The sequence below is a fragment of the Bos indicus genome, chromosome 17, assembly GCF_029378745.1.
Source record: "Bos indicus isolate NIAB-ARS_2022 breed Sahiwal x Tharparkar chromosome 17, NIAB-ARS_B.indTharparkar_mat_pri_1.0, whole genome shotgun sequence".
Taxonomy (NCBI): Eukaryota; Metazoa; Chordata; class Mammalia; order Artiodactyla; family Bovidae; genus Bos; species Bos indicus.
In genome coordinates, this window is record NC_091776.1 from 42,078,954 (window position 1) to 42,103,584 (window position 24,631).

At 36.9% G+C, this 24,631-nt stretch overlaps 1 protein-coding gene across 1 annotated transcript in view; it reads right to left on the reverse strand.

Annotated features, from left to right (window-relative positions):
- Positions 1 to 15,993: 15,993 nt before the first annotated feature.
- The window catches only part of GLRB (glycine receptor beta), an 89,420-nt gene continuing 80,782 nt past the window's right edge, over positions 15,994 to 24,631 (reverse strand). The window contains exon 10 of the mRNA XM_070769207.1: positions 15,994 to 18,441. Coding sequence (XP_070625308.1) covers positions 18,145 to 18,441 — 297 coding nt within the window. The 3' untranslated portion in view covers positions 15,994 to 18,144. The remainder of the gene's footprint in view (positions 18,442 to 24,631) is intronic.

A 24,631-nucleotide genomic window follows, 5' to 3' on the forward strand; every position in this document is an offset into this window, starting at 1 on the left:
AAAAGCATCAATTCTTCGGCGCTCAGCCTTCTTCACAGTCCAACTCTCACATCCATACATGACCACTGGGAAAACCATAGCCTTGACTAGACAAACCTTTGTTGGCAAAGTAATGTCTCTGCTTTTGAACATGCTATCTAGGTTGGTCATAACTTTCCTTCCAAGGAGTAAGCATCTTTAAATTTCATGGCTTCAGTCTCCATCTGCAGTGATTTTGGAGCCCAGAAAAATAAAGTCTGACACTGTTTCCACTGTTTCCCCGTTTATTTCCCATGAAGTGATGGGACCGGATGCCATGATCTTCGTTTTCTGAATGTTGAGCTTTAAGCCAACTTTTTCACTCTCCACTTTCACTTTCATCAAGAGGCTTTTGAGTTCCTCTTCACTTTCTGCCATAAGGGTGGTGTCATCTGCATATCTGAGGTTATTGATATTTCTCCTGGCAATCTTGATTCCAGCTTGTGCTTCTTCCAGCCCAGCATTTCTCATGATGTACTCTGCATAGAAGTTAAATAAGCAGGGTGACAATATACAGCCTTGACGTACTCCTTTTCCTATTTGGAACCAGTCTGTTGTTCCATGTCTAGAAGTCACACCCCTAAGTAATTTTAGTTACAGAATAAACTAAAAATAAACTTAAAATCCTTTGTACCTCAGCTTCAACAAAAATGCATATAAAATTTGTGGCATGCAGCAGTAATTAAAGAGGAATTTATAGCAGTAAACGCATTCAGAAAATATGAATGGTTGGAAAAACAACCTAAGCATTTGAATCAAGAAGTTTAGGAAAGAACAACAAAATAAGTCCAAAGAAAATAGAAGAAAGAAAATACTGAAGAGAAAAAGATAAATTAATGAAGTAGAATTATGCATTAAATCGGAGTTGGTCAATGAAAAGCTAAACCAATTCTCTCATAAGACTAGCAAAATTGAAAACATTTCTGTGATTAAGAAAAGAGAAGTTATGAGTAAATATCACAAAGATAGAAAGTAATACAGATCATATTAGAGTATATATGTTCCAAAGCATTATTTCATGGATAATTGTCAGGAATTTAAAAACCAAATATAATAGATACTTTCCTGGAGAAAAATGAATTATCAAAATTCATCTAAGAAGAAAAGAATCTGCATAGACCAATATGCACTTTTTAAAAAATGTACTTAGAATAATAAATGTCTTTCAATTTACCTTCAGTAGCAGAACGCTAGATGTGTTTTATGGGAGTGAAAGCTCCAGGCTTATTTAATTTCTTCTAGTCTAGGAAGATATAAAAAGGTACATTTTATGAAATGAGTGTAATCTTGAAGCATAAATAGAATATGGATGCTATAAGAAAATGATATTATTGGCCAATGTCACTTATATACGTATAAAACAATTCACATAACTCTTAAAAGACTGTACTAAATGTAAAAGGAATGTTCTAAAAATAATATGTCACAGACAAAAAAAAACCAGTTTATCCCAGGTATTATTTCAAGTTAGAAAGTCTTTTAACACAGATGTTACAGTTTATGAGAGAAAAGCAATATAATTGTGTCAGTAGCTGCAAATTGAGACAATGAGTTTATTTAGCATATCATTTGGGGCTCCAAAAGCACTGCAGATGGTAACTGCAGCCATAAAATTAAAAGACGCTTGCACCTTGAAAGAAAAGCTATGACAAACCTAGACAGCATATTAAAAAACAGAGATATTACTTTGCCGAAAAATGTCCATCTAGTCAAAGCTATGGTTTTTCCAGTAGTCATGTATGGATGTGAGAGTTGGGCTATAAAGAAAGCTGAGTGCTGAAGAATTGATGTTTTTGAAGTGTGGTGTTGGAGAAGACTCTTGAGAGTCCCTTGGGCTGCAAGGAGATCCAACCAGTCCATCCTAAAGGAGATCAGTCCTGGGTGTTCATTGGAAGGACTGATGCTGAAGCTAAAACACGAATATTTTGGCCACCTGATGCAAAGAACTGACTCATGGGAAAAGACCCTGATGTTGAGAAAGATCGAAGATGGGAGGAGAAGGGGATGACAGAGAACGAGATGGTTGGATGGCATCACCGACCTGATGGACATGAGTTTGAGTAAGCTACGGGATTTGGTGATGGACAGGGAAGATGGACTGGCGTGCTATGATTCATGGGGTTGCAAAGTGCCGGACACGACTGAGCGACTGAACTGAACTGTGCATATGAGATTGGTGAAATTTCTACAGGTTAAATTCTGATTACACCATTTGTTGAATTGAGGGTGTAAATTAAGTTCTTTCTTACAATCTTGATAGAAGTGTCAATTGATACCATTACTATAGAAAAATTTTGTTACCAATTAATTTTTTAATTGCACAGAGGGTCTATCTGTAGTTATCTGCTATACAAAGTCATTCTCTGATAAATTATAGAGCACAAAAACAAAATATGTTTATTTTAGCATTGTTTGAAATTAAAATTTTGAAACAATATAATTACTTAAATAAAATATGATATATGCATATGATTAAACAATCTGTGAATCTTTCTGAATAGTCTCAAAAAACCTAATGTTGTGAGTGATGCATATAGTTAGCATTAATGTAAATTTAAAAACATTAATACTTGTACACTTTTTTCTTTAAAATAGTATTAAATTTGTTTGGAAAAATACAAACAAATTGATAATCATGGTTCTCTCTAGGTGTAAGTGCAGAGAATCAAGATAAAGTCTTGGAGGTCATGATGATTTCAAGTTTATCTTAAAGGTTTTAAGTTGTTTTTTTTTTTTTTTAAGACAAAGTATTCATGTGTATTTATCAATAAAAAGAATAAAATAAAACTTCAATCAAATATTCTGGGAAGTTGAGGTGATTTAATTCTATGTTGGAGTATAGGTAATTATATTTCCTTTACCATTTTTCTGACTTTTATGGACTCACACCCCTATCTGTGTGTGTCTCTCTCTCAATCTGTTTCTCTCATATATGCAAAATAAAAGCGTAAAACAGGGAGATACTACAAGTGGGAGTAGGGGATTGAGGAGGTTGGGAGAGGTTAGGAGAGGGATGGGGAGTTAGTGTTTAATGGGGATGGCATTTCAGTTTAGGAAGATAAAAATTTGGGGGGATGGATGATGGTAAAAGTTATACAACAATGTGAATGTACTTAGTGCCACTGAACTGCACAGTTAAATATGGTTAAAATAGTATGTTTTATATGACTTTTAGCACAATCAAAAAAAACATTTTAAAAAGAATAGTTTTTACATTTTATAGTAGTTTTTTAAAAAATCAGAAAAGATTTCATGACATGCAAAAATTACACAGAATTCAAACTTCAGTGTTCATAAAGTTTTATTGGCACACAGCCACACCATTTGTTTAAAACAAAGAAAGGAATTTTACATAGTGCAATATTGTACATATCTGTTATCTCCAAATTCATATGTTGAAATGTTGATACCCATACCCCCATGGAATGATATTTGGACATTGAGGTTTGAGAAGGTCATTAGGTCATGAGGGTGGAGCTCTCTTGAAGGGGATTAGTGCTGTTATACAAGTGGACAGAGAGCTGGCCAGCTCTCTTTCTGCCATGTGAGGGTGAAAGAGACAGAAGACACTCCTCTGTAACCAAGAAGGAGCTATCCCCAAGAACCTGACCATGCTAGCACCCTGATTTTGGGCCATCATCCTCCAGAATCATGAGCAATAATAGATGGCTGTGGTTTAAGCCATTCAGTCTATGGTGATTTGTTAAAGCTCAAGCTCTGTACCTATGGGTATTTCTCTACACATGCTGCTGCTGCTAAGTCGCGTCTGTCGTGTCCGACTCTATGCAGCCCCATAGATGGCAGCCCACCAGGCTCCTCCACCCCTGGAGTTCTCTAGGCAAGAACACTGGAGTGGGTTGCCCTTTCCTTCTCCAATGCATGAAAGTGAAAAGTGAAAGTGAAGTCACTCCGTCATGTCTGGCTCTTAGCGACCCCATGGACTCCAGCCTATCAGGCTCCTCCATCTGTGGGATTTTCCAGGCAAGAGTACTGGCATGGGTCACCAGTGCCTTCTCTGTCTCTATACATAGGCAGATAAATAATCTAGGAGAGATTATTAGAGAGCATTAAAGAGCAAGAAAAATGCTAATTCAACTCCCATATCCCTAGATGGTGAAGGAAAATAAGCAGGGGCTACTTGTAACACACAGAGAGATCTATTGAGATCTATTTCATGGTTTGATATCTAACTTAAACAATTCTCTGGACAGTTCTGGTTAGGTGCATGCATGGCAGAGATAGAAGTAAAACACAGAAAGCTTCAGGATGTGTGGGTTTTATTTATAATGGCACGGACACTCTAGCAGGCACAAAGGAAATAAGATAGAAGAGTGGGGTATCAAGATATACATCCCAACAAAATGGGACATTCTGCAAGTGTCAAAATGCCCTGGAGGACCTGTTGTATGTGGAAGGAGTTAGATTCACCCTAAAGAGCACGTGAGTCCAAAAGAACAAGACAAAGTGAGTATGGATGCAACTAGGCATTTTTCCTGCCAGAACCTTTTGGCAGGTAGAAAAGAAGAGCTGCTCTTGATGTCTAGAATGATGGGGTAGGGGAATGGACAGTGCATTTTATGAGTTGGGACAGAATGGACCTGAGGTACATACAAGAGTGGGAGTGTGTTTCAGTGTACTGCATATAAATAAATAAGTGGAACAATCTGTTGAGACTAAGTCTTCTTTCTGTGGGCCATCTGGTTCATATCAATTAGCACACACTTATTTTATTTGATCTTTAAATAGGCATTCCCTTAAAGAGCATCTAATGTAACATTCGTGTGAAATTGCTTCAGATATACATGAAATAGGTACTCTGTAGGAGTTCCTAAAGAGCAAAAATGGAGTAGCTCTTAGTTGCAAATAAAATACCAATCAATGTTACATACTATATGTATGTATATATACATATGGTTGGCCTGGTGGCTCAGACAGTAAAGAATCTGCTTGCAATACAAGAGACTGAGGTTTGATCCCTGGGTTGGGACGATCTCATGGAGAAGGAAATGTCTACCCACTCCAGCATACTTGCCTGGAGAATCCCATGGACAAGGAGCCTGGGGTTACAGTCCATGGGGTTGCAAAGAGTTGGACATGACTAAGCAAATAACATTTTTTTAACAAATATACATATACAAATGTATACATATATTTGCATAAAGCTCTTCACACAAACACACACGTATATACATACATCCATATATATATATACATTCATATTTATAAGAGAGTCCCAGAAAAACATTGATTTCTGCTTTATTGACTATGCCACAGCCTTTGACTTTGTGGATCACAATAAACTGTGGACAATTCTGAAAGAGATGAGAATACCAGACCACCTGATCTGCCTCTTGAGAAACTTGTATGCAGGTCAGGAAGCAACAGTTAGAACTGGACATGGAACAACAGACTGGTTCCAAATAGGAAAAGGAATACGTCAAGGCTGTATATTGTCACCCTGTTTATTTAACTTCTATGCAGAGTACATCATGAGAAATGCTGGACTGGAAGAAACACAAGCTGGAATCAAGATTTCTGGGAGAAATATCAATAACCTCAGATATGCAAATGACATCAGCCTTATGGCAGAAAGTGAAGAGGAACTCAAAAGCCTCTTGATGAAAGTGAAAGTGGAGAGTGAAAAAGTTGGCTTAAAGCTCAACATTCAGAAAACTAAGATCATGGCATCCGGTCCCATCACTTCATGGGAAATAGATGGGGAAACAGTGGAAACAGTGTCAGACTTTATTTTTCTGGGCTCCAAAATCACTGCAGATGGTGACTGCAGCCATGAAATTAAAAGACGCTTACTCCTTGGAAGGAAAGTTATGACCAACCTAGATAGCATGTTCAAAAGTAGAGACATTACTTTGCCAACAAAGGTTCGTCTAGTCAAGGCTACGGTTTTCCCAGTGGTCATGTATGGATGTGAGAGTTGGACTGTGAAGAAGGCTGAGCGCCGAAGAATTGATGCTTTTGAACTGTGGTGTTGGAGAAGACTCTTGAGAGTCCCTTGGACTGCAAGGAGATCCAACCAGTCCATTCTGAAGGAGATCAGCCCTGGGATTTCTTTGGAAGGAATGATGCTAAAGCTGCAACTCCAGTACTTTGGCCACCTCATGTGAAGAGTTGACTCATTGGAAAAGATTCTGATGCTGGGAGGGATTGGGGGCAGGAGGAGAAGGGGACGACAGAGGATGAGATGGCTGGATGGCATCACTGACTAGATGGACGTGAGTCTGAGTGAACTCCGGGAGTTGGTGATAGACAGGAAGGCCTGGCGTGCTGCAATTCATGGGGTCGCAAAGAGTCAGACATGACTGAGCAACTGATCTGATCTGATCTGATGTATGTATTTTTTAAAATCTAGTATCTTCTCAGCATTATACTTAAGTTTTGAGTATTTAACAAGCTTTCTTCAATAAATGGATAAATACTGTGACTATAATATCAAACATATTACCTTGCTGCTACTGCTAAGTCACTTCAGTCGTGTCGGACTCTGTGCGACCCCAGAGATGGCAGCTCACCAGACTTCCCCTTCCCTGGGATTCTCCAGGCAAGAACACTGGAGTGGGTTGCCATTTCCTTCTCCAATGCATGAAAGTGAAAAGTGAAAGTGAAGTTGCTCAGTCGTTCCTGACTCTTAGCAACCCCATGGACTGCAGCCTACCTGGCTCCTCTGTCCATGGATTTTCCAGGCCAGAGTACTGGAGTGGGGTGCCATTGCCTTCTCCTTAAGGAGAGTTAAATATGATTTTATTACCTAAAGATTGGCCTCCCACATTTTTAATGTGAATTCTGAATGCAGTACATTACTATCTATATGGAACTGGTTAATTGGATATTTTGATTAATTGAGAATAACCATTGTTCAGTAGTTGGATTACAAATCTCCAAAGAAGGAGAATACAATAAAATATTTTACACAACAATACTATTGAACATAATTTAGTGTTCTCTCTTTGTTTCTGAAAGAATTTTGCAAAGATGTAGTATTCCAGGATGATCATTATGAGCATTAATTATCTTTTATTAGTACCATACATGCATGAGTTATAAGGGATCATACAATGCATGAATCACTTCCATACATGCACAAGTTATTATGACCTTCATTTGTACAGCCTGTTTAATGCGCCTTGGAAATTCTTTTCATTATTCTTTTTTTTTTTTTAATTCTGAAACATTCTCATTTGTTTATTTTTCTTTTTATAGGATAAATGTAAAATATTACCCTTAACTATGTAGATTCTGAATTTTGGACATTCCATTGCCCACAGCCTAATTCCTAAATTATGGATCTCCAACTAAATAATCCAAGAACTCCTTAAAATATTCCAAGAACATTTTAATATACATTCATATTTCCTGCTATTGCTACTCTCTTTAAATTGTTTTACATTCAAAATTGAGCTCAATGATTATGGATGTCACTGCATATTATTAGCTAATAGAGAGTTTTGCACTAATGAAGAAATTTTGAAAGACTGAAACTTCATTAGAAGTAGTGTAGTGCTAGAAATAGTATAGTAGCAGAAAGATAAAAGGAGATAATAATAATCATAATTTCTTGCACACTTACTCTGCACTGGGAATCCTGCTGAGACTTCTTATAATAATACATTATATCCTCACATTAATGTTACTATGTTCTTTTCATTGGGGAAACTGAGGCTCAGGATGTTAAAAAATCTGCCAACATTTACTCTGGTGAATGGGACGCTACCTCAGACTACCTGCTTAAAAGTCTTTTGTTGTAAAACACTGCAAAAAATAGAACTGTATGCTGTAGTTGGTAATTTTTAGGTTGTTTTTAATCCCTCTTTGAACATAGGGTAATTGAGAAGAAGATTCTTTAACAAGGTCTGCAGGGTTGTAAATGACAAACCCAAGGCTATAACCACACACTATTATTTCTTTTAGCCCAATCTTTCTACTCTCTCCTGCTCCCTCTGTGACTACATACTGGATAGGCTTCTGACATAGCATAGACTCTGCGATTATTTCTATAGGATGCATGTCCCATGTATATTTCTTGGGAAATTTCACATTTTTATTTGGACATTTAAGTTAATTCCTTGGAAATTTGAAAGCTTCTAAGATGCCAGTGGACTGATAGGAGACTCTAGTGATTTTTGAATGAAAGGGCTTTTGAGTATACAAAGGAATTAACCAGAGGCAGGCAGCTGTGCTTAGAAAGAGGCTTTATAATAGTCCAAGGCAGAATTTATTAGATATTCCTGCTAATGAGTTCCATGTTATATTTTCTCAGTGAGTGAAATATCATCTTCGTAGCTGACAAGCCAGCAGATTCTGACTTAGATTTATGAAAAATGCTTAAAGTTTGTTAGTAAGCAGCAGAGATGCTGCTGCTCTTGTGTATCAAGTTCATGTCCTCAGGAGGTTTCTAAAAGCTTTATGGAAACTAGGTTGTGGTCCTGCAAGAGAAACAGCCAGAGCGTTTACTATTTTGAAATGCCATGTTCCTTTGGCTACATTTGCAACTCCTATAAACACTTAAAAGCACATCCCTTGAGAACATACAATAAACTCAGCTGAGACTTTCAAAAGCTAAAATCACTTGCCTCTTCATCTTGTTTACCATCTAACAAAATAGGTTTCCTGTTATGTGTCAGCCAAGGCATAGGGACAAGGTAATGCTAATTGACTAATAAAATCCCTATTTGATGAGGTAATTGACTGCATTCACACTGCTTCACAGAGCACTATGATTCCTGCTTGCCTCACTGTGAATCATATTAACTGAACTGCCATTGCCTCAGGCTACGAATTGGGATTTTTTTTTTTTTCTGAAAATTGTTTCAAGTTATAGGATTAAGATCAGATGGGAATTTTGGTTAAGAAACAAACACTAGCTAAAGTGTTTTACATCATCAGCTATGGAAATTTTGCTTTCCTGTTCATTATTTCCTCAGTCACTTTAACTAGGAAATAAAATTCAAATGGCACTTTAACTTTTAATGGCAATGTTTCTACACTTTACCATTCGTACTTTTTCTTTTAGTTAATGTCTAGCTTCAAAATTCTATGATCTGTAGTAAAATGACCTTTATTTGGCTGAAGTAATTTTTACTTATTTTTCTTTAAGACAAGTTATTTAATTTCAATGATTTTCTTCTGTATTTAAATGATATGCATTATGCATTCTGATTCATATTATAGTGATTTCTGTACTTAACATGCTTATCTCTCTCATACTGTTGACTATCATTAAGGAGTGATTCCACCCTTAAAAGTTTTCTTCATCTTAAGCTAACAGAAGACCTTGAATATTTTTAAGTACCCAATAAGCACTTATGTATTTACAATTTTTTATTTACTATTCTACACTGAGAAGATTTAGAAAGACTTGTTTTGAGTATGATACATGTTCATTTCATTTCAGTCACTAATTCGGGTCCAACTCTCTGCAACCCCATGGACTGCAGCACACCAGACTTCCCTGTTCATCACCAGCTCCCTGGGCTTGCTCAAACTCATGTCCAACAAGTCGGTGATGCCATCCAACTACTCATCCTATGTCGTCCCCTTTTCCTCCTGCCTTCAGTCATTCCCAGAATCAGGGTCTTTTCCAATGAGTCACTCCTTTGCATCAGGTGACCAAAGTATTGGAGCTTCAGCTTCAGCATCAGTCCTTCCAATGAATATTCAGGGTTGATTTCCTTTAGGATTGACTGATTTGATCTCCCTGCAGGCTAAAGGACTCTCAAGAGTCTTCTCCAACGTCACAGTTCAAAAGCATCAGTTCATTGGTGCTAAGCTTTCTTCATGGTCCAAATTTCACACCCTAACATGACTACTGGAAAAACCATAGCTTTGACTAGACGGACATTTGTTGGTAAAGTAATGTCTCTGCTTTTTAATATGCTGTCTAGGTTGGTCATGAGAAGACAATGGCAACCCACTCCAGTACTCTTGCCTGGAAAATCCCATGGATGGAGGAGCCTGGTAGGTTGCAGTCCATGGGGTTGCTAAGAGTCAGACACGACTGAGTGACTTCACTTTCACTTTTCACTTTCATGCATTGGAGGAGGAAATGGCAACCCACTCCAGTGTTCTTACCTGGAGAATCCCAGGGACGGCAGGACCTGGTAGGCTGCCGTCTATGGGGTTGCACAGAGTTGGACACGACTGAATTGACTTAGCAGCAGCAGCAGGTTGGTCATAGCTTTTCTTCCAAGGAGCAAGCATCTTTTAATTTCATGGCTGCAGTGACCATCTGCAGTGATTTTGGAGCCCGAGAAAATAAAGTCTCTCACTGTTTCCACTGTTTCCCCATCTATTTACCATGAAATGATGGGACTGGATGCCATGATCTTAGTTTTTTGATATTGAATTTTAAGCCAGCTTTTTCACTTTCCCCTTTCACTTTCATCAAGAGGCTCTTTAGTTCCTCTTTGCTTTCTGCCATAAGTGTGGTGTTATCTGTATATCTGAGGTTGTTGGTATTTCTCCTGGGGATCTTGATTCCAGCTTGTGCTTCATCCTGCCCAGCATTTCGCCTGATGTATTCTACATATAAGTTAAATAACCAGTGTGACAATATACAGCCTTGACATACTCCTTTCCCAATTTGGAACCAGTCCATTGTTCCATGTCTAATTCTAACTGTTGCTTTTTAACCTACATATAGGTTTTTCAGAAGGCAGGTAATGTGGTCTGGTGTTCCCATCTCTTTAGAATTTTCCACAGTTTGTTGTGATCCACATAGTCAAAGGCTTTAGCAAGAAGATGAAGACCTTTTTCTGGAATTCTTTTGCTTTTTCTATGATTCAACTGCTACTGCTAAGTCACTTCAGTCGTGTCCCACTCTGTGCGACCCCATAGACGGCAGCCCAACAGGCTCCCCCGTCCCTGGGATTCTCCAGGTAAGAACACTGGAGTGGGTTGCCATTTCCTTCTCCAATGCGTGAAAGTGAAAAGTGAAAGTGAAGTCACTCAGTCATGTCCGACTCTTCGCGACCCCATGGACTGCAGCCTACCAGGCTCCTCCAACCATAGGATTTTCCAGGCAAGAGTACTGGAGTGGGGTGCCATTGCCTTCTCCAGATGTTGGCAATTTGATCTCTGGTTCCTCTGCCTTTTCTAAATCCAGCTTGAACATTTGGAATTTCTTGGTCCATATACTGTTGAAGCCTAGCTTGAAGAATTTTGAGCATTACTTTGCTAGTGTGTGAAATGAATGCGATTGTGCAGTAGTTTGAATATTCTTTGGCATTGCCTTTCTTTGGTATTGGGATGGAAACTGACCTTTTCCAGTCATGTAGCTACTGCTGAGTTTTCCAATTTTGCTGGTGTATTGAATGCAGCACTTTCACAGCATCATCTTTCAGGATTTGAAATAGCTCAACTAGAATTCCATCACCTCCACTAGCTTTGTTTGTTGTGATGCTTCTTAAGTCCCTACTTGACTTTGCACTCCAAGATGTCAGGCTCTAGGTGAGTGATCACACCATTATGGTTATCTAGGTCGTGAAGATCTTTTTGTACAGTTTTTCTTTGCACTCTTGCCACCTCTTCTTAATATCTTCTGCTTGTTAAGTCCATATGGTTTCTCTCCTTTATTGTGCCCATCTTTGCATGAAATATACCCTTGGTATCTCTATTTTTTTTTGTAGAGATCTCTAGTCTTTCCCTTTCTATTATTTCCCTCTATTTCTTTACATTGATCACTGAGGAAAGCTTTCTTATCTCTCCTTGCTATTCTCTGGAATTCTTCATTTAGATAAATATCTTTCTTTTTCTCCCTTGCCTTTAGTTTCTCTTTTTTTCTCAGCTATCTGTAAGGCATCCTCAGACAACCATTTTGCCTTTTTTGCATTTCTTTTTCTTGGGTATGGTCTTGATCACTGCCTCCTGTACAATGTCACAAACCTCCATCCATAGTTCTCAGGCACTCTGTCTATCAGATCTGATCCCTTGAGTCTATTTGTCACTTCCACTGTATAATCGTAAGGGATTTGAGTTAGTTTATACCTGAATGGTCTAACGATTTTCCCTACTTTCTTTAATTTGGGTCTGAATTTTGCAGTAAGGAGTTCATCATCTGAGCCACAGTCAGTTCCTGGTCTTATTTTTGCTGCAATGACTATAATCAACCTGATTTCGGTATTAACCATCTGGTGATGTTCATGTGTAAAGTTGTCTCTTGGGTTGTTGGAAGACGGTGTTTGCTACGACCAGTGCCTTCTCTAGGCAAAACTCTGTTAGTTTTTGCCCTGGTTCACTTTGTTCTCCAAGGCAAAACTTGCCTGCTACCCAGGTATCTCTTGAGGAGAAGGGCACGGTAACCTACTCCAGTACTCTTGCCTGGGAAATTCCATGGACAGAGGAGCCTGGGGCACTACAGTCCACGGGGTTGCAAAGAGTCGGACATGATTGAGCGACTAACACACACACACAGACACACAGAGGTATCCCTTGACTTCTGGTTTGAGAAATTTAAAAAATACTTATGGAAGTCAAAATGCATTTATTGTTTGAAGTACAGAAATTCCAACTAGAACTGAATTCATGAATTTTCTCATTGCTCTTACTGGGTAAGGACAAAATTTAATAATACGTATATGTGTGTGTGTGTGTAGAGAAAATGCATGTGTGTATATCAAAATTAAAAATATCAAGTTTATGCATATTACACACACTAACATTATAATCACCTTTGAATATGACATCTCTATTACCCATTAATATCAATCACAAGAAAGTCTGTAAAGTATATCTACTCCATTGATGTAAAGAAAGAACTGAACACTAACCTCATAAAATATTAAGACTAGGTTCATACAAAAAAAAAAAAAGGTAGAGGGGAGTTAGTGAATGCTAGATCATTGATATGTTGCATAAGCATATGAATTTAATTTTAAAATATAAGTGGCAAATTCTGCTTTTCTAAAGCAAGGTAGTAATATTCTAACAATAAATCCTTATTAAAGGTTATAAAAATCATTTCAAACTATTTCTCATCTTAGGCTAGGTACTTTAAAATTTTATATCCAACTGTTTATTGAAACTGAAATTTTCCATTATATGGATGATGATAAATTGAGTGGTTTTTAGAGCAGCTTAATCTTTATACTGCATATGCAATCTTTATACTGCATATGTAATGGTAAATATTTTAATTTCATTATTTAATAAAGAGGAAACTGCATAACTGAAAAATGCTTAATGTTGAATAAAAACATTTCAGTTAAAATAAGTATTTGAAGACACGCCATCCAAGAATGACCCACTGTAGAGAAATAATGAGACGTAAAATTAACCACTAACCTAAAAGGAAAGGAGCCTGGCTGAACTTAGCATTCCTGTCAGTGCTAAGTGTGAAACGTAAAGGTCAGCTTTGGTTTGGTTGGCATTTAAGATGTGAGCAGTATGAAATGGCTAAAAAATAAGTTAAACATTTAACAATCTGAATTTTATATGTCAGAGAGTGGATTTTTTACTTAGTTCATTGGGCAACACAAAGCTCTAAAGATACCTGAGCAGAATGCCATGATCTCAGTTTTGTGTGTCGGGGGGTGGGGGGTCGGTGTGTAATCTCTAACTTTTCCTTGTTCTAAATTCAAGTGAGGATTTGCTTTCTGGAATTGATCTTCCTCTTTTTTTTTTTTTTAATGGCTGTCCTGGTTCTTCTTTGCTGTGCCAGCTTTTCTCTAGTTGTGGCGAGCAGGAACTATTATGTAGTTACACTGTGTGGGCCTCTCGTTGCAGAGCACAGGCTCTAGGGCATGCGGGCTTCAGTAGTTGCTGCACATGGGCTCAGTAGTTGAGGCTCCCAGGTTCTGGAGCATAGGTTTAATAGTTATGGCCCACAGGCTTAGCTGCTCTGCAGCATGTAGAATCCTCCCAGAACAGGGATTGAACCCATGTCTCCAGAACTGGCAGGCAGATTCTTTACCACGGAGCCACCCGTGAAACCGATTTTCACCTTTATTTTAAAGAAATTAACATCATGGCAAATAAGTAGAGAATGTGATATTGGATTGCATCCTGATCAAAAAAAGAAAAAAAAAAAAAAGGGTGGGACAATGGGCAAATTTGAATAAAGTCACTAGATACTAATTCATCAATGTCAATTTTTTGATCTGGGTACCTAATGCATGTGTACTTAGTCACTTCAGTTGTGTCACACTCTCTGCCACCCCATGGACCATGGCCCGCTAGGCTCCTCTGTCCATGGGATTCTCCAGGTGAGAATACTGGAGTGGGCTGCCATTTCCTTCTCCAGTGATAAAGTATGAAGTGAGTGAAGTGAGTGAAGTGAAGTCTTTCAGTCGTGTCCGACTCGTTGCAACCCCACGGACTGTAGCCTACCAGGCTCCTCCATTCATGGGATTCTCCAGACAAGAGTACTGGAGTGGGTTGTCATTTCCTTCTCCACTGGGTACCTAGTACTACTGTGATTATGAAAGGAGTTCCTTGTTTAGGAACACACATTGAAGGGTTTAAGTGTAAAGGAACATTATTATATCTGCAACTTTCTTTTAAATGTTTCAGAAAAAAAGTGTCTTAGCACACACAAAGTGGGAGAAAGAAAATAAAGCAACTGTGATGAAACACTAATCTTTGGGCACTTGGATGAATGGTGCACAGGAATTCTTTGTAATATTTGCACGTTTTTTGAAAGTTTGAAACAATGTCAAAAAAGTGTTTAAAAAAGAAAAGTAGTATGTCCACAGCATACAACAGGTTAAGAGATGGCTAGGCTGTGAACGTTTGCACACAGCATACTGACAATCTACTTTAGAGGAGTTTTGAAACTAGTTAGTAGAAACTACCAGAATTTAATGGGCTTTCCAAACGGCACTAGTGGTAAAGAATCTATCTGCCAATGTAGGAGAGGCAAGAGATGCGGGTTAGAGTAGGAAATGGCACCCTACTCCAGTATTCTGGCCTGGAACCTTCCAGGGGCAGAAGAACCTGACAGGCTACATACCGTCCATAGGGCCACGAGTTGGTCACGACTGAGCATACACATCAGAATTTAAAACATAGACATTTTTCAACTCGGTAACTCCTCTTCTGATATCTACCTTGTGGAAATACATGCATATGTGAGCATAAACATTTAGTGCAATGCTATTTTGCATTAGAAGGGATAAACAGAACTTCCCTGATGGTCCAGTGGCTAAAAGTCTACATTCCCAAAGCAGGGGTCCCGGGTAAATGACTGATCCCTGGTTGGGGAACTAGATTCCAGTTGCTGCAACTAAAGATGCCGTGTGCCACTAAGATCTGGTGCAGTCAAATAAATATTTTTTTTGAAAAAGATAATGTTTTTTTAAAAAGAAAGCAAAAACAGTAAAAATTTGTGTTTAAAAAGTAGCTCAATTCAGGTACATTCACACTAAAGAATAATAGGAGGCCAAATATAGATGTATGGACATCTGATATGGCCCCAAATAGAAATATCCCCAATAGGTGAAAAATAATAAACTGAAAAACTGTACATATGGTACAATTCCATTGATGTTAAATTGTCCTTTATATTTAAAAAGTAGATAGAGGTTGTAGATGCCTAGAGTAAGGTCTAGATACTCAAAAGACAGTGGTGACCTCTGGGAAGAGAGGAGAGTTTGTAGAAAGAAGGTGATAACACCAGCATTAAGTGCTTACTTTAAATACATCTGTTTTTCTAATGCAACAAGATATTTATGCATTACTTATGCAATTAAAAAATAAACATCACAAAGTAAATTCAATAACAGATTTAAGAAGGAGGGAGCCTTCAGACTGCTGTAACAGTCTGATGAACATAAAAGGGAAACAAGTTGGGTGGTGTTTGCAGAAATGGAGACCAGGTGGTCGGCGTAAGAGAGAGAAGTTTAGGGCTTGGTACTTGACATTGGGTACCATGTGAGAAAGGAAGGTGGATGGACCTCAGAGGAGTGAAATAGTGAGTTTTTTTTTTTTTTTTAATCAGAAACAGGAAATAAGAGAAGCCACTGATTTGTAAGGAGAAGATCATTTTTATTTTGGAAAGATCAAATTTGCAACACTGATATCCAGGTAAATACTGCAAGTTTCCTAGAAAGACATAATATTTAAAGTACACAGATCAGAACTACCCTGGGGTTAATTGGCTAAATTTTCAACATAACAATAGAAAGCAACTGTTAGTGGACACTGATTGTACTGCATTATGATCATTGTGTAATGTTCCATTTGTAGTTATATATACACACTTAATCCTGGGATAGCTATTTATATATATTTGGGTAGTAAAATGGATCTTAGGAGGCTGCAATATTATATTACAGAAAGAAATTCATTCACATTATTTTCAAGAAATAAATTCTTACAAAATGAGACTATTTTCCATTGGGTACATATCCCACTTAAAACTGTATGGAAATCAAACTCCCTAATATGAATGAAATTTGCAAGGATAAAGAAAAGAGACTACAAGGAAGTATAATTATTATTAATACAAATGTAAATGGTCTAAGTCTTTTTCAAGACACCTTTTTCCTATCACAGTACCATTACGATACTACTGCCCTGGGTCCTAGCAGGATGTTAAGTCTACCAATAGGGTGACTTGTGGCAATTTTAAAATGATTCAGATGGCTAAGCTTCTGCAACTAGAGGGTGCTGAAAGACCACAGAGGATTAGATACATCTCATTTTGTAAAGATTTAGTAATCAGTGACTCTTTTACAAATTAAAGTCTTCAATAAAATAGCCTTGAAATATAGGTTGCAGTTTGCATAAATTGTATGTAAACACACTTTATTATTGAATTAACCATCCAAGATCTCAGCTGCTACTAAATTCTCCACATAAATATATTTATTTGGCCTCATGTTTATGTTACGTGGATTACTGATAGTCCTAGTATCAGCTATGGAGAAATAAAAGGTACTTTGGCTCTGATATTACTAGGAAATTCAAGTCTTATAGACCAGAAAGTACTTATTTTCAAGTTAGAACAAGATCAAAGCAAGTAAATTTAAGTAGTCCAGACTTTCAGCAAGAAAGAAAATGCAACTAGAGGTGAGGCCTAATGAAGTAATCATTTACTTAATTGTTAAATGTTTTGTAACAAGTCAAACATTATTCAAATAAGAAAAAAGAAAATGAAAAAAATTAATTTTACTTTAAAATATGCTAGCATTTTAATAAAATAAAGAAGCTACAATCTTTTAATGATTTTAATTTAATGATTATGGATTTTTCTTCCTAACTCAAGTTACTTCTAGTAATAAGGTATTTTCTTCTTGGTTTCTTAAAAATGGTATGAAATCACAATATTCATTACTATATTCCAATTTAAAATATTTATGACTCTTTTTAAGGCACAATGATTCTGTATACTCTGTATCAACAAAATAAAATCCATGAAAATATATTTAGGTTTTAAAGTGGACTAAATAGAATTTCTTTTATCAGAAATATTTAATCAATATATCTACTTTATCAGAAACCAGAATTCAGCATGAATGTAGGTAAATCTAGATTTCCCTTTATTCCAAAAATGCTTACTGGATTTTATTGTCTGGCATTGCCAACACGGGCACACTTTAAAATTAGCTGACTTTACAAATTAGGAATCTTTTTGAACTTTATTTCTCCACAGCCCCCACATAATTATAGCTGATATATTTCTACTTATAAAGTTATACCATATGTAATATAATTTTGCTTTATCTGTAATAATACCATCTAAAATTATACAAGAATAAGATGGCTTTCTTTGAAAGTTACAAGGAAGATTTGAAATGCTACATACATTGGAATGCTGATCTTAACAGGGTTCAGCGTGCATACCATTTTATTATCAGAATTATCAGAAGTGTTTGCAATTTACACTAACTGGAGAGAAATGTTTGGATTTTATTTTATGTAGTATGCTTATCCTTCGTTTATTCCTAAAGCAATTATGTTTGCTTTACCTAAGTACATCATGATTAGAGCACAGACGTAACACAATCATGCTGCCATTCCACATGAAGGTGCCATATTTGTGTTACAATCCCATGGCATCCAAAATGCAACATACTGCTATGAAAATGCAAAGATTGTTCACAGATTGGCATTTATGAATGAGGTTGGTCACAATGCAATGGGATTTTACTTCATATGAATGGAAAGGGTTTATCATAAATATATAGACCAGTAGATAACATTGAAGAATAAGAAGCAGAAAGGAAACAAGGCTCTCGCGTAAAGGTCGATTCTCTTTGCTGCTGTCGGAATGACGGGTTTGGCAGGAGGCGGCTTCTTGTTGTTCTTGGCCTGAGACTTCCCAAGTCCGTTGTTGACCTCAATGGGTTTTCCATAGCAGTCATAATTGGACAATTCAAAATCTCTCGGTAAGCTTCCCACAATGCTGAAGTCGTTAGATCTCAGATCAGACTTGGACGTACAAACCTTTTTGCATCTAGTCTCCCCAACCTGAGAATAACAATTAAAGACAGAGGGTATTGAGAATTTTTCTACTTATAAAGAATCTGGCAAAACCAATACAATATTGTAAAGTTAAAAAATAAAATAAAATAATAAAAAAAGAAAAAAAAAAAGAAGTTAATATCCAACACATGTAACAGGTCATACAATTCAATATCAAAAAAATAAACAACCTGATTAAAGATCGGCCATAAGAACTAAAAAAAAAAATTGATGGTTTATTCAGTTGGCTAGTGTCTCATTTAATCCACTAACAGAAATAATAGTCCACTGATTAAACCACATAATTACCTGAACATTTATGGTTCTAAAATGTTGCCTATCAATGTAACAAGGCTTAAGTCGTGGGCATAAACTTTCAGGAGGTTGTTTTATGTTAAGGGATCACGGTACCTATCATCATTTATCTTAGGTGCTCCCAGGCTTGTGAGAGTTCTCAGCTGAAAGACTGATTAATAATAAAAATCCAGCATTGAACTATGACACATATCATATTAGTAGACTATACAGAATACAAACATCTTCTGGTGCTTCTAACCTTTGACTTTCCTAGGGATTCTATTTCCAAATTGAGTGGTTTTTAAATGACTGAAGCATGTATCCCTTCAGTGAGACAGACTGTATTTATAAACCACACTCACAAATAACTAAAAATGGTCACAATGATCATAAACCAAAGACTGATGAATGAAAGGCATTCATCACTTGTTGACTAAAGATAAAATAGCTATAGAATCCAAAGAAATTGTGTATATTTCAACCAGATCATATCCTACAGAAAATATTCAGTTGATCATCTCTGAATTTCTAAATTTGACTTGATTTCCTATAATATATAAAATCATTATTTCACAATGAACTCTCTCTGGCCATCAGAAAAGTTCCTGGAAAAGACAGATGTATAGTGCTGACCAGTGATTTAAGGAGTGCCTCCACTGCTTAATCTTCCACTGTTCTTACTTCCAACCTTTGTGATTTACCTTTGGAGTCTTCACTAAAATATTTACTGCTGCTGCTGCTGCTGTCACTTCAGTCATGTCTGACTCTGTGTGACCCCATAGACGGCAGCCCACCAGGCTGCCCTGTCCCTGGGATTCTCCAGGCAAGAACACTGGAGTGGGTTGCTATTTCCTTCTCCAATGCATGAAAGTGAAAAATGAAAGTGAAGTCGCTCAGTCGTGTCTGACTCTTAGCAACCCCATGGACTGCAGCCTACCAGGCTCCTCCGTCCATGGGATTTTCCAGGCAAGAGTACTTGTTACCGAAACTCTCAGTATACTAGAGTTACACTAGTTTTTGCCTTATTATTATAATATGTTGAGTAATTTTTTGAATTCTATTTATATTTACTAGATTATGCCTGGGTAAAAATGATGCTTAATGTAAGACATAAAACAAATGATTCTCCAGCAGTCTTCCAGGTACCAGGACACTGTCCTTTATCTGAACAGACACCGAGGCATGTTTTCTGGGCAAAGTCAAGTGGCACTTTTTAGAGGTGGATAGCAAAGACAACCAACATACACTGAGTGAAAAAACAAGTGAAAATGTGTTTACACATCATCCTGGCTTGATGCATTTAAGTTATTTCTATATTTTTCAATCTTGAACAAGCACTAGTAATGCTTTTTGAAGCTGGTTTACAAATGTTGGCTTTACCATTATATCATTATACTACATAGATATTTTTACACTCCTGTCGGGTAAGAACTTTTGAAAAAGAAGTTTAGGTAAACAAATAGTTTAGGTAATATAATAGTACAAAAGCACTCAAGAAGTAGACTTCCCTGGTGGTCCAGTGGTTATGAATCTTCCAATGCAGGGAACATGGGTTCGACTGCTGGTTGGGGAGCTAAGATCTCACATACTGCACAGAACTAAGCCTGTACATCCACAACTACAGAGCACACGAGACTCAACTAGAGAAGCCCGCGTACCACAGCAGAAGATGCCACGTGTCTCAACTAAGACCCAGTGCAACCAAATAAACAAATAATAAACAGAGAGCATACAAGAAACTGTTAATAAGTAGGAATGGGATTGAGGCTCTGGAAGTTCATCCTTCTTGAACGTCTTATATGTTTAAAAAAATGGAAATCATCAATATATTAAAATATTTAGAAAATGTCTGTTTATCTCCATCCTGGTTTGACTGGACTTTGAGCTAAAGGAAGCAAACCTGAGAAAAGGGGATTCCTGATCCCCATTTTTTTAATGTGTATTTCCAGTCACCCCAGTGTGAGAGCCCAGTGGGGCTTAAAGCAGAATTATGTCTTGATGGAGTCACCACTGATCCAGAGTCTGATCCAAATCAATTTTACACAGCATCTAGGAAAATGTCTGGAGAAAATAAGGACTCATCAATATAATGAAACAGAACAAAGCTAGCAACTAGAATCGAAGTAATTTAAATGCAACTTTGGGGAATCATTCATATATATGCATGAATACATATATTTAAAATTTACTTCCATGTGTTCTATTTAATTCCCCAATTTGAAATCTTAAAAGGTCTCTTTCAGCAAGCAGCCCATCATCATCACACACACACCACACACACGTTTCCACTCACACACCTTCCCAGTAAGTGTCACAAACAGAAGACACAACTTGAAGCTCCAGTTTTTCAGTGTTGTTTGAAGGATGTGTAAGCGAACTGTATAAAGACTGAATCACAACCTGCACTGGAACAGAAATGGGAAGAGCCTCTACGTAACAAACCTTTGCATTATTCTCACTCTCAGAGCAGCCTGCTGTGGGTACTCCAAAAGCACTAATCATGCTTTGGAATCCACATATCAAAACAAAGGAGGACTTAAGCTTCTGACAGTAACTCAGGAAGCATGATTCTTATCAGTTTCTTTTTTTTACTTTTTCACAAAGAAGGCTGTACATATTTACTACAGAAAGGCATTTACTCTGAATAATTCATGACATCACAAATGATTTCATTACCTGTAAGTAACCAGACAAGTAGCCAAATTTATATGATACTATAATCTAAGTAATACATTTAAACACCTCAAAGTTTCTAGTTTTTTAACATAAATTTATTCTTATTAATAGATTCTGCCAGCAATGTTAGTCATTATAAAATTGTATTAATATCTATACAGTTTATTAAAAATGTAGACAATGCATGTTATATTTATTCTGAAAGATTGTTTAAATATAGTAAATACCTAAAAGAAGAATAACTTCAATGTTAAAGTGATAACATGAAAACCACCCCCAAAAGCTTCAGTTTGGTTATACTAAATGTTTAATCATTTAATTTATTAAACCCTCTTCTATAACTGTATTTGGAGATTTTGATATTTGAAATGAGGGGTATGAGTATGTGTGTGTGTGTTGGTGGAGAGAACGTCTACAATGGAAGTAATTTTCAATGATGTGACAGAATTGAATAAGGGATAAAAGTAGGTTCACTACCACTCATAATTCTTTACCTAGTTAACTGGTCTCATCAAACACTTTATACAAACAAAACTTTCTTCAGTTATCACTCTGTACGTCAATATCAAATCAAATCTTTACACGAGTACAAAGATAAAATAAATACTATTTTGTACTTTTCAGGATGGGGAACACATGTATACCTTTGGCAGATTCATTTTGATATTTGGCAAAACTAATACAATTATGTAAAGTTTAAAAATAAAATAAAATTAAGATCAAAAAAATACTATTTAATAAATACAAATAAATATTATTTAGTAAATACTATTTAATAAATATTTACAAAATAAATACTATTTTAAGCATCATAATATATGCATAGGGACTAAATGAACTACTTAAAGTAAGATAGTAACCCTACTTAACACATTCTTAAAGGTGATCTTGGTACTATGATTCTCTAATTTATAATTCCCCCATTGCTCCTCTTAGGAACATGTGACTCATTTACTTTCATCATATAGACTTGTCATTTCTGAAAATTACTGGTAGCAAAAATAAGGTGTTAATGCTACAATAATGAGACTGTCGAGGATGAAAAATGATGCACATAAGAACTTCCAAAGGCTTCCAACTGTAGCCTCTAAGATTGTCTTTGTGGTCCTTCCCAGCTTCAATCTTCACACATGCAAAAGCGAATCACAGTAAACAATGTTGTTTTTTTTTTTTTAATTTTAGGGAGACGTTGGCTGGAACAAAAAATAAATTCTTTTTCTCTTTTTATCAATGACAATATTTCTTGGCCAGAAGACTTAGGTATGATTTCATGGTGATAAAGGTATCCTCTACAGATGATAAAGATGCTCAGAAGGGAATAATTCCTATATATTTTACTGTATTTAAATCAATTCTTATTGTAAAATATATATAAATTTCATTAAGAAATAGCAGTCATATTCATGCTACATGAAATGCAGCTCTGACTCATCTGGCGGATACCAGTACTGGTTTAGTCACTAAGTCATGTCTGACTCTTGCGAACCCATGGACTGTAGCCTGCCAAGCTCCTCTGTCCATGGGATTCTCCAGGCGAGAATACTGGAGTGGGTTCCCATTTCCTTCTCCAGAGGATCTTCCCGACCCAGCAATCAAACCTCAGTTTCCATGCATTGCCGGTAGATTCTTTACTGACTGACCCATGAAGGAAGACTATGAAGGATACTAGGGGTTGGAAATAGGTTCATGTGAACAGCAATAGGTCCTCAACTGTTTTGATTGAATAAAAGTAGAAATGTATGAATGAAACAAATCAATAAACAAAATATTAGGATTTGTGGAGGAAGTACCAGATTTGGGGAAGGGAGAAACCCAAACAACTATATATGCCTGATGGCAAGTGATTTTAAAAATCAGTATCAAAATACTTCTACAATTCAAATTTCACTGTGTTTTCATTAATCACCATTGTTATTCTGTCTGAAAATAAGTGATACATTCCCTGATTGACGTTATTGAGCAAAAATTTGTATTTTGAAAAGCAAAATATACTAGAACAAAGTATTCTGAAACTAAAGTCATAATTATATTTTACATCAGCAAATTCAATAAATTAAAAGGGCAATGGTTTTGAAATTTCCTTTTTCATATTTTCTTTCATGTGTCAATGTATAACAGTCTTCTGAATTTGTCAGTCTTACACATTTGCTGTAAGTTGGATGTGCCTATTAAAGTTGAGTTATTTTTGGACTCATTTTCATTTTGAAGCTTGTCTCAGGATACAAATTGCACACAGGTTCCTGTGCATCTTGGACATTTCATTTTGTAAGAAATAAGAGTACTTAAATTGATTTCTGGAGATGAAAAGTGAAAGTCACTCAGTCGTGTCTGACTCTTTGCAACGTCCAGGCCAGAATACTGGAGTGGGTAGCCTTTTCTTTCTCCAGGAGATCTTCTCAACCCAGGGATCAAACCCAGGGATCTCTCGCATTGCAGGTGAACTCTTTACCAGCTGAGTCATCAAGAAAGCCCAAGAATACTGGAGCGGGTAGCCTATCCCTTCTCCAGCGGATCTTCCTGACTGGGGTCAAACTGGGGTCTCCTGCACAGCATGTGGATTCTTTACCAGCTGAGCTACCAGAAAAACCCTGGAGATGAAAACCTCTGGTCAACTTTTCAACTCTAAAGCATTATTCTATGACTTTAGTATCAAAATGTTCTAGTAGTTTCAGAATCCAGGCATGTATGCTATTACTAGTTGCTAAAAACATAGAGAATAAAAAGATAAGAGTTTTCAAATATGTTGATTTATTTAAATGTGTGCTTATTTAAATTATTTAAATATGTTGTTTTATTCATTGGGTAGTTATTTTAAAGCTTGAAAGCCAAATTTAGGATAATTCAGTCTAATATCCTGGATCCTACTTATCTTTTATATCTATGTTCACAGATCATGCTGGCATGTTCTCTATTACTCTGAAAATCTGAGTGTAAAGAATCTGTTTCCACCAAGACACTGGTTCATGGAATTAAGACCTAAGATTCTGCTGGCATGTCAGTAAACAAAGAATATTGCAGTCATGAACCAATCACATAACAGCCACCACCCTCCTCTCCAGTGAGCCCTGAGGGAACCCAGGACGGAAACAGGATGCCCCTCATTTGGCAGTCAGTCCTGAAGCCGCCCCCAATGTCGCATCTGAAGGAGACTCAGGATGAGAAAACACAGGGTCCTGGCCCAGACAGCCAAGGTGCACATCAGAGAAATGCCTTCACTAAGCCC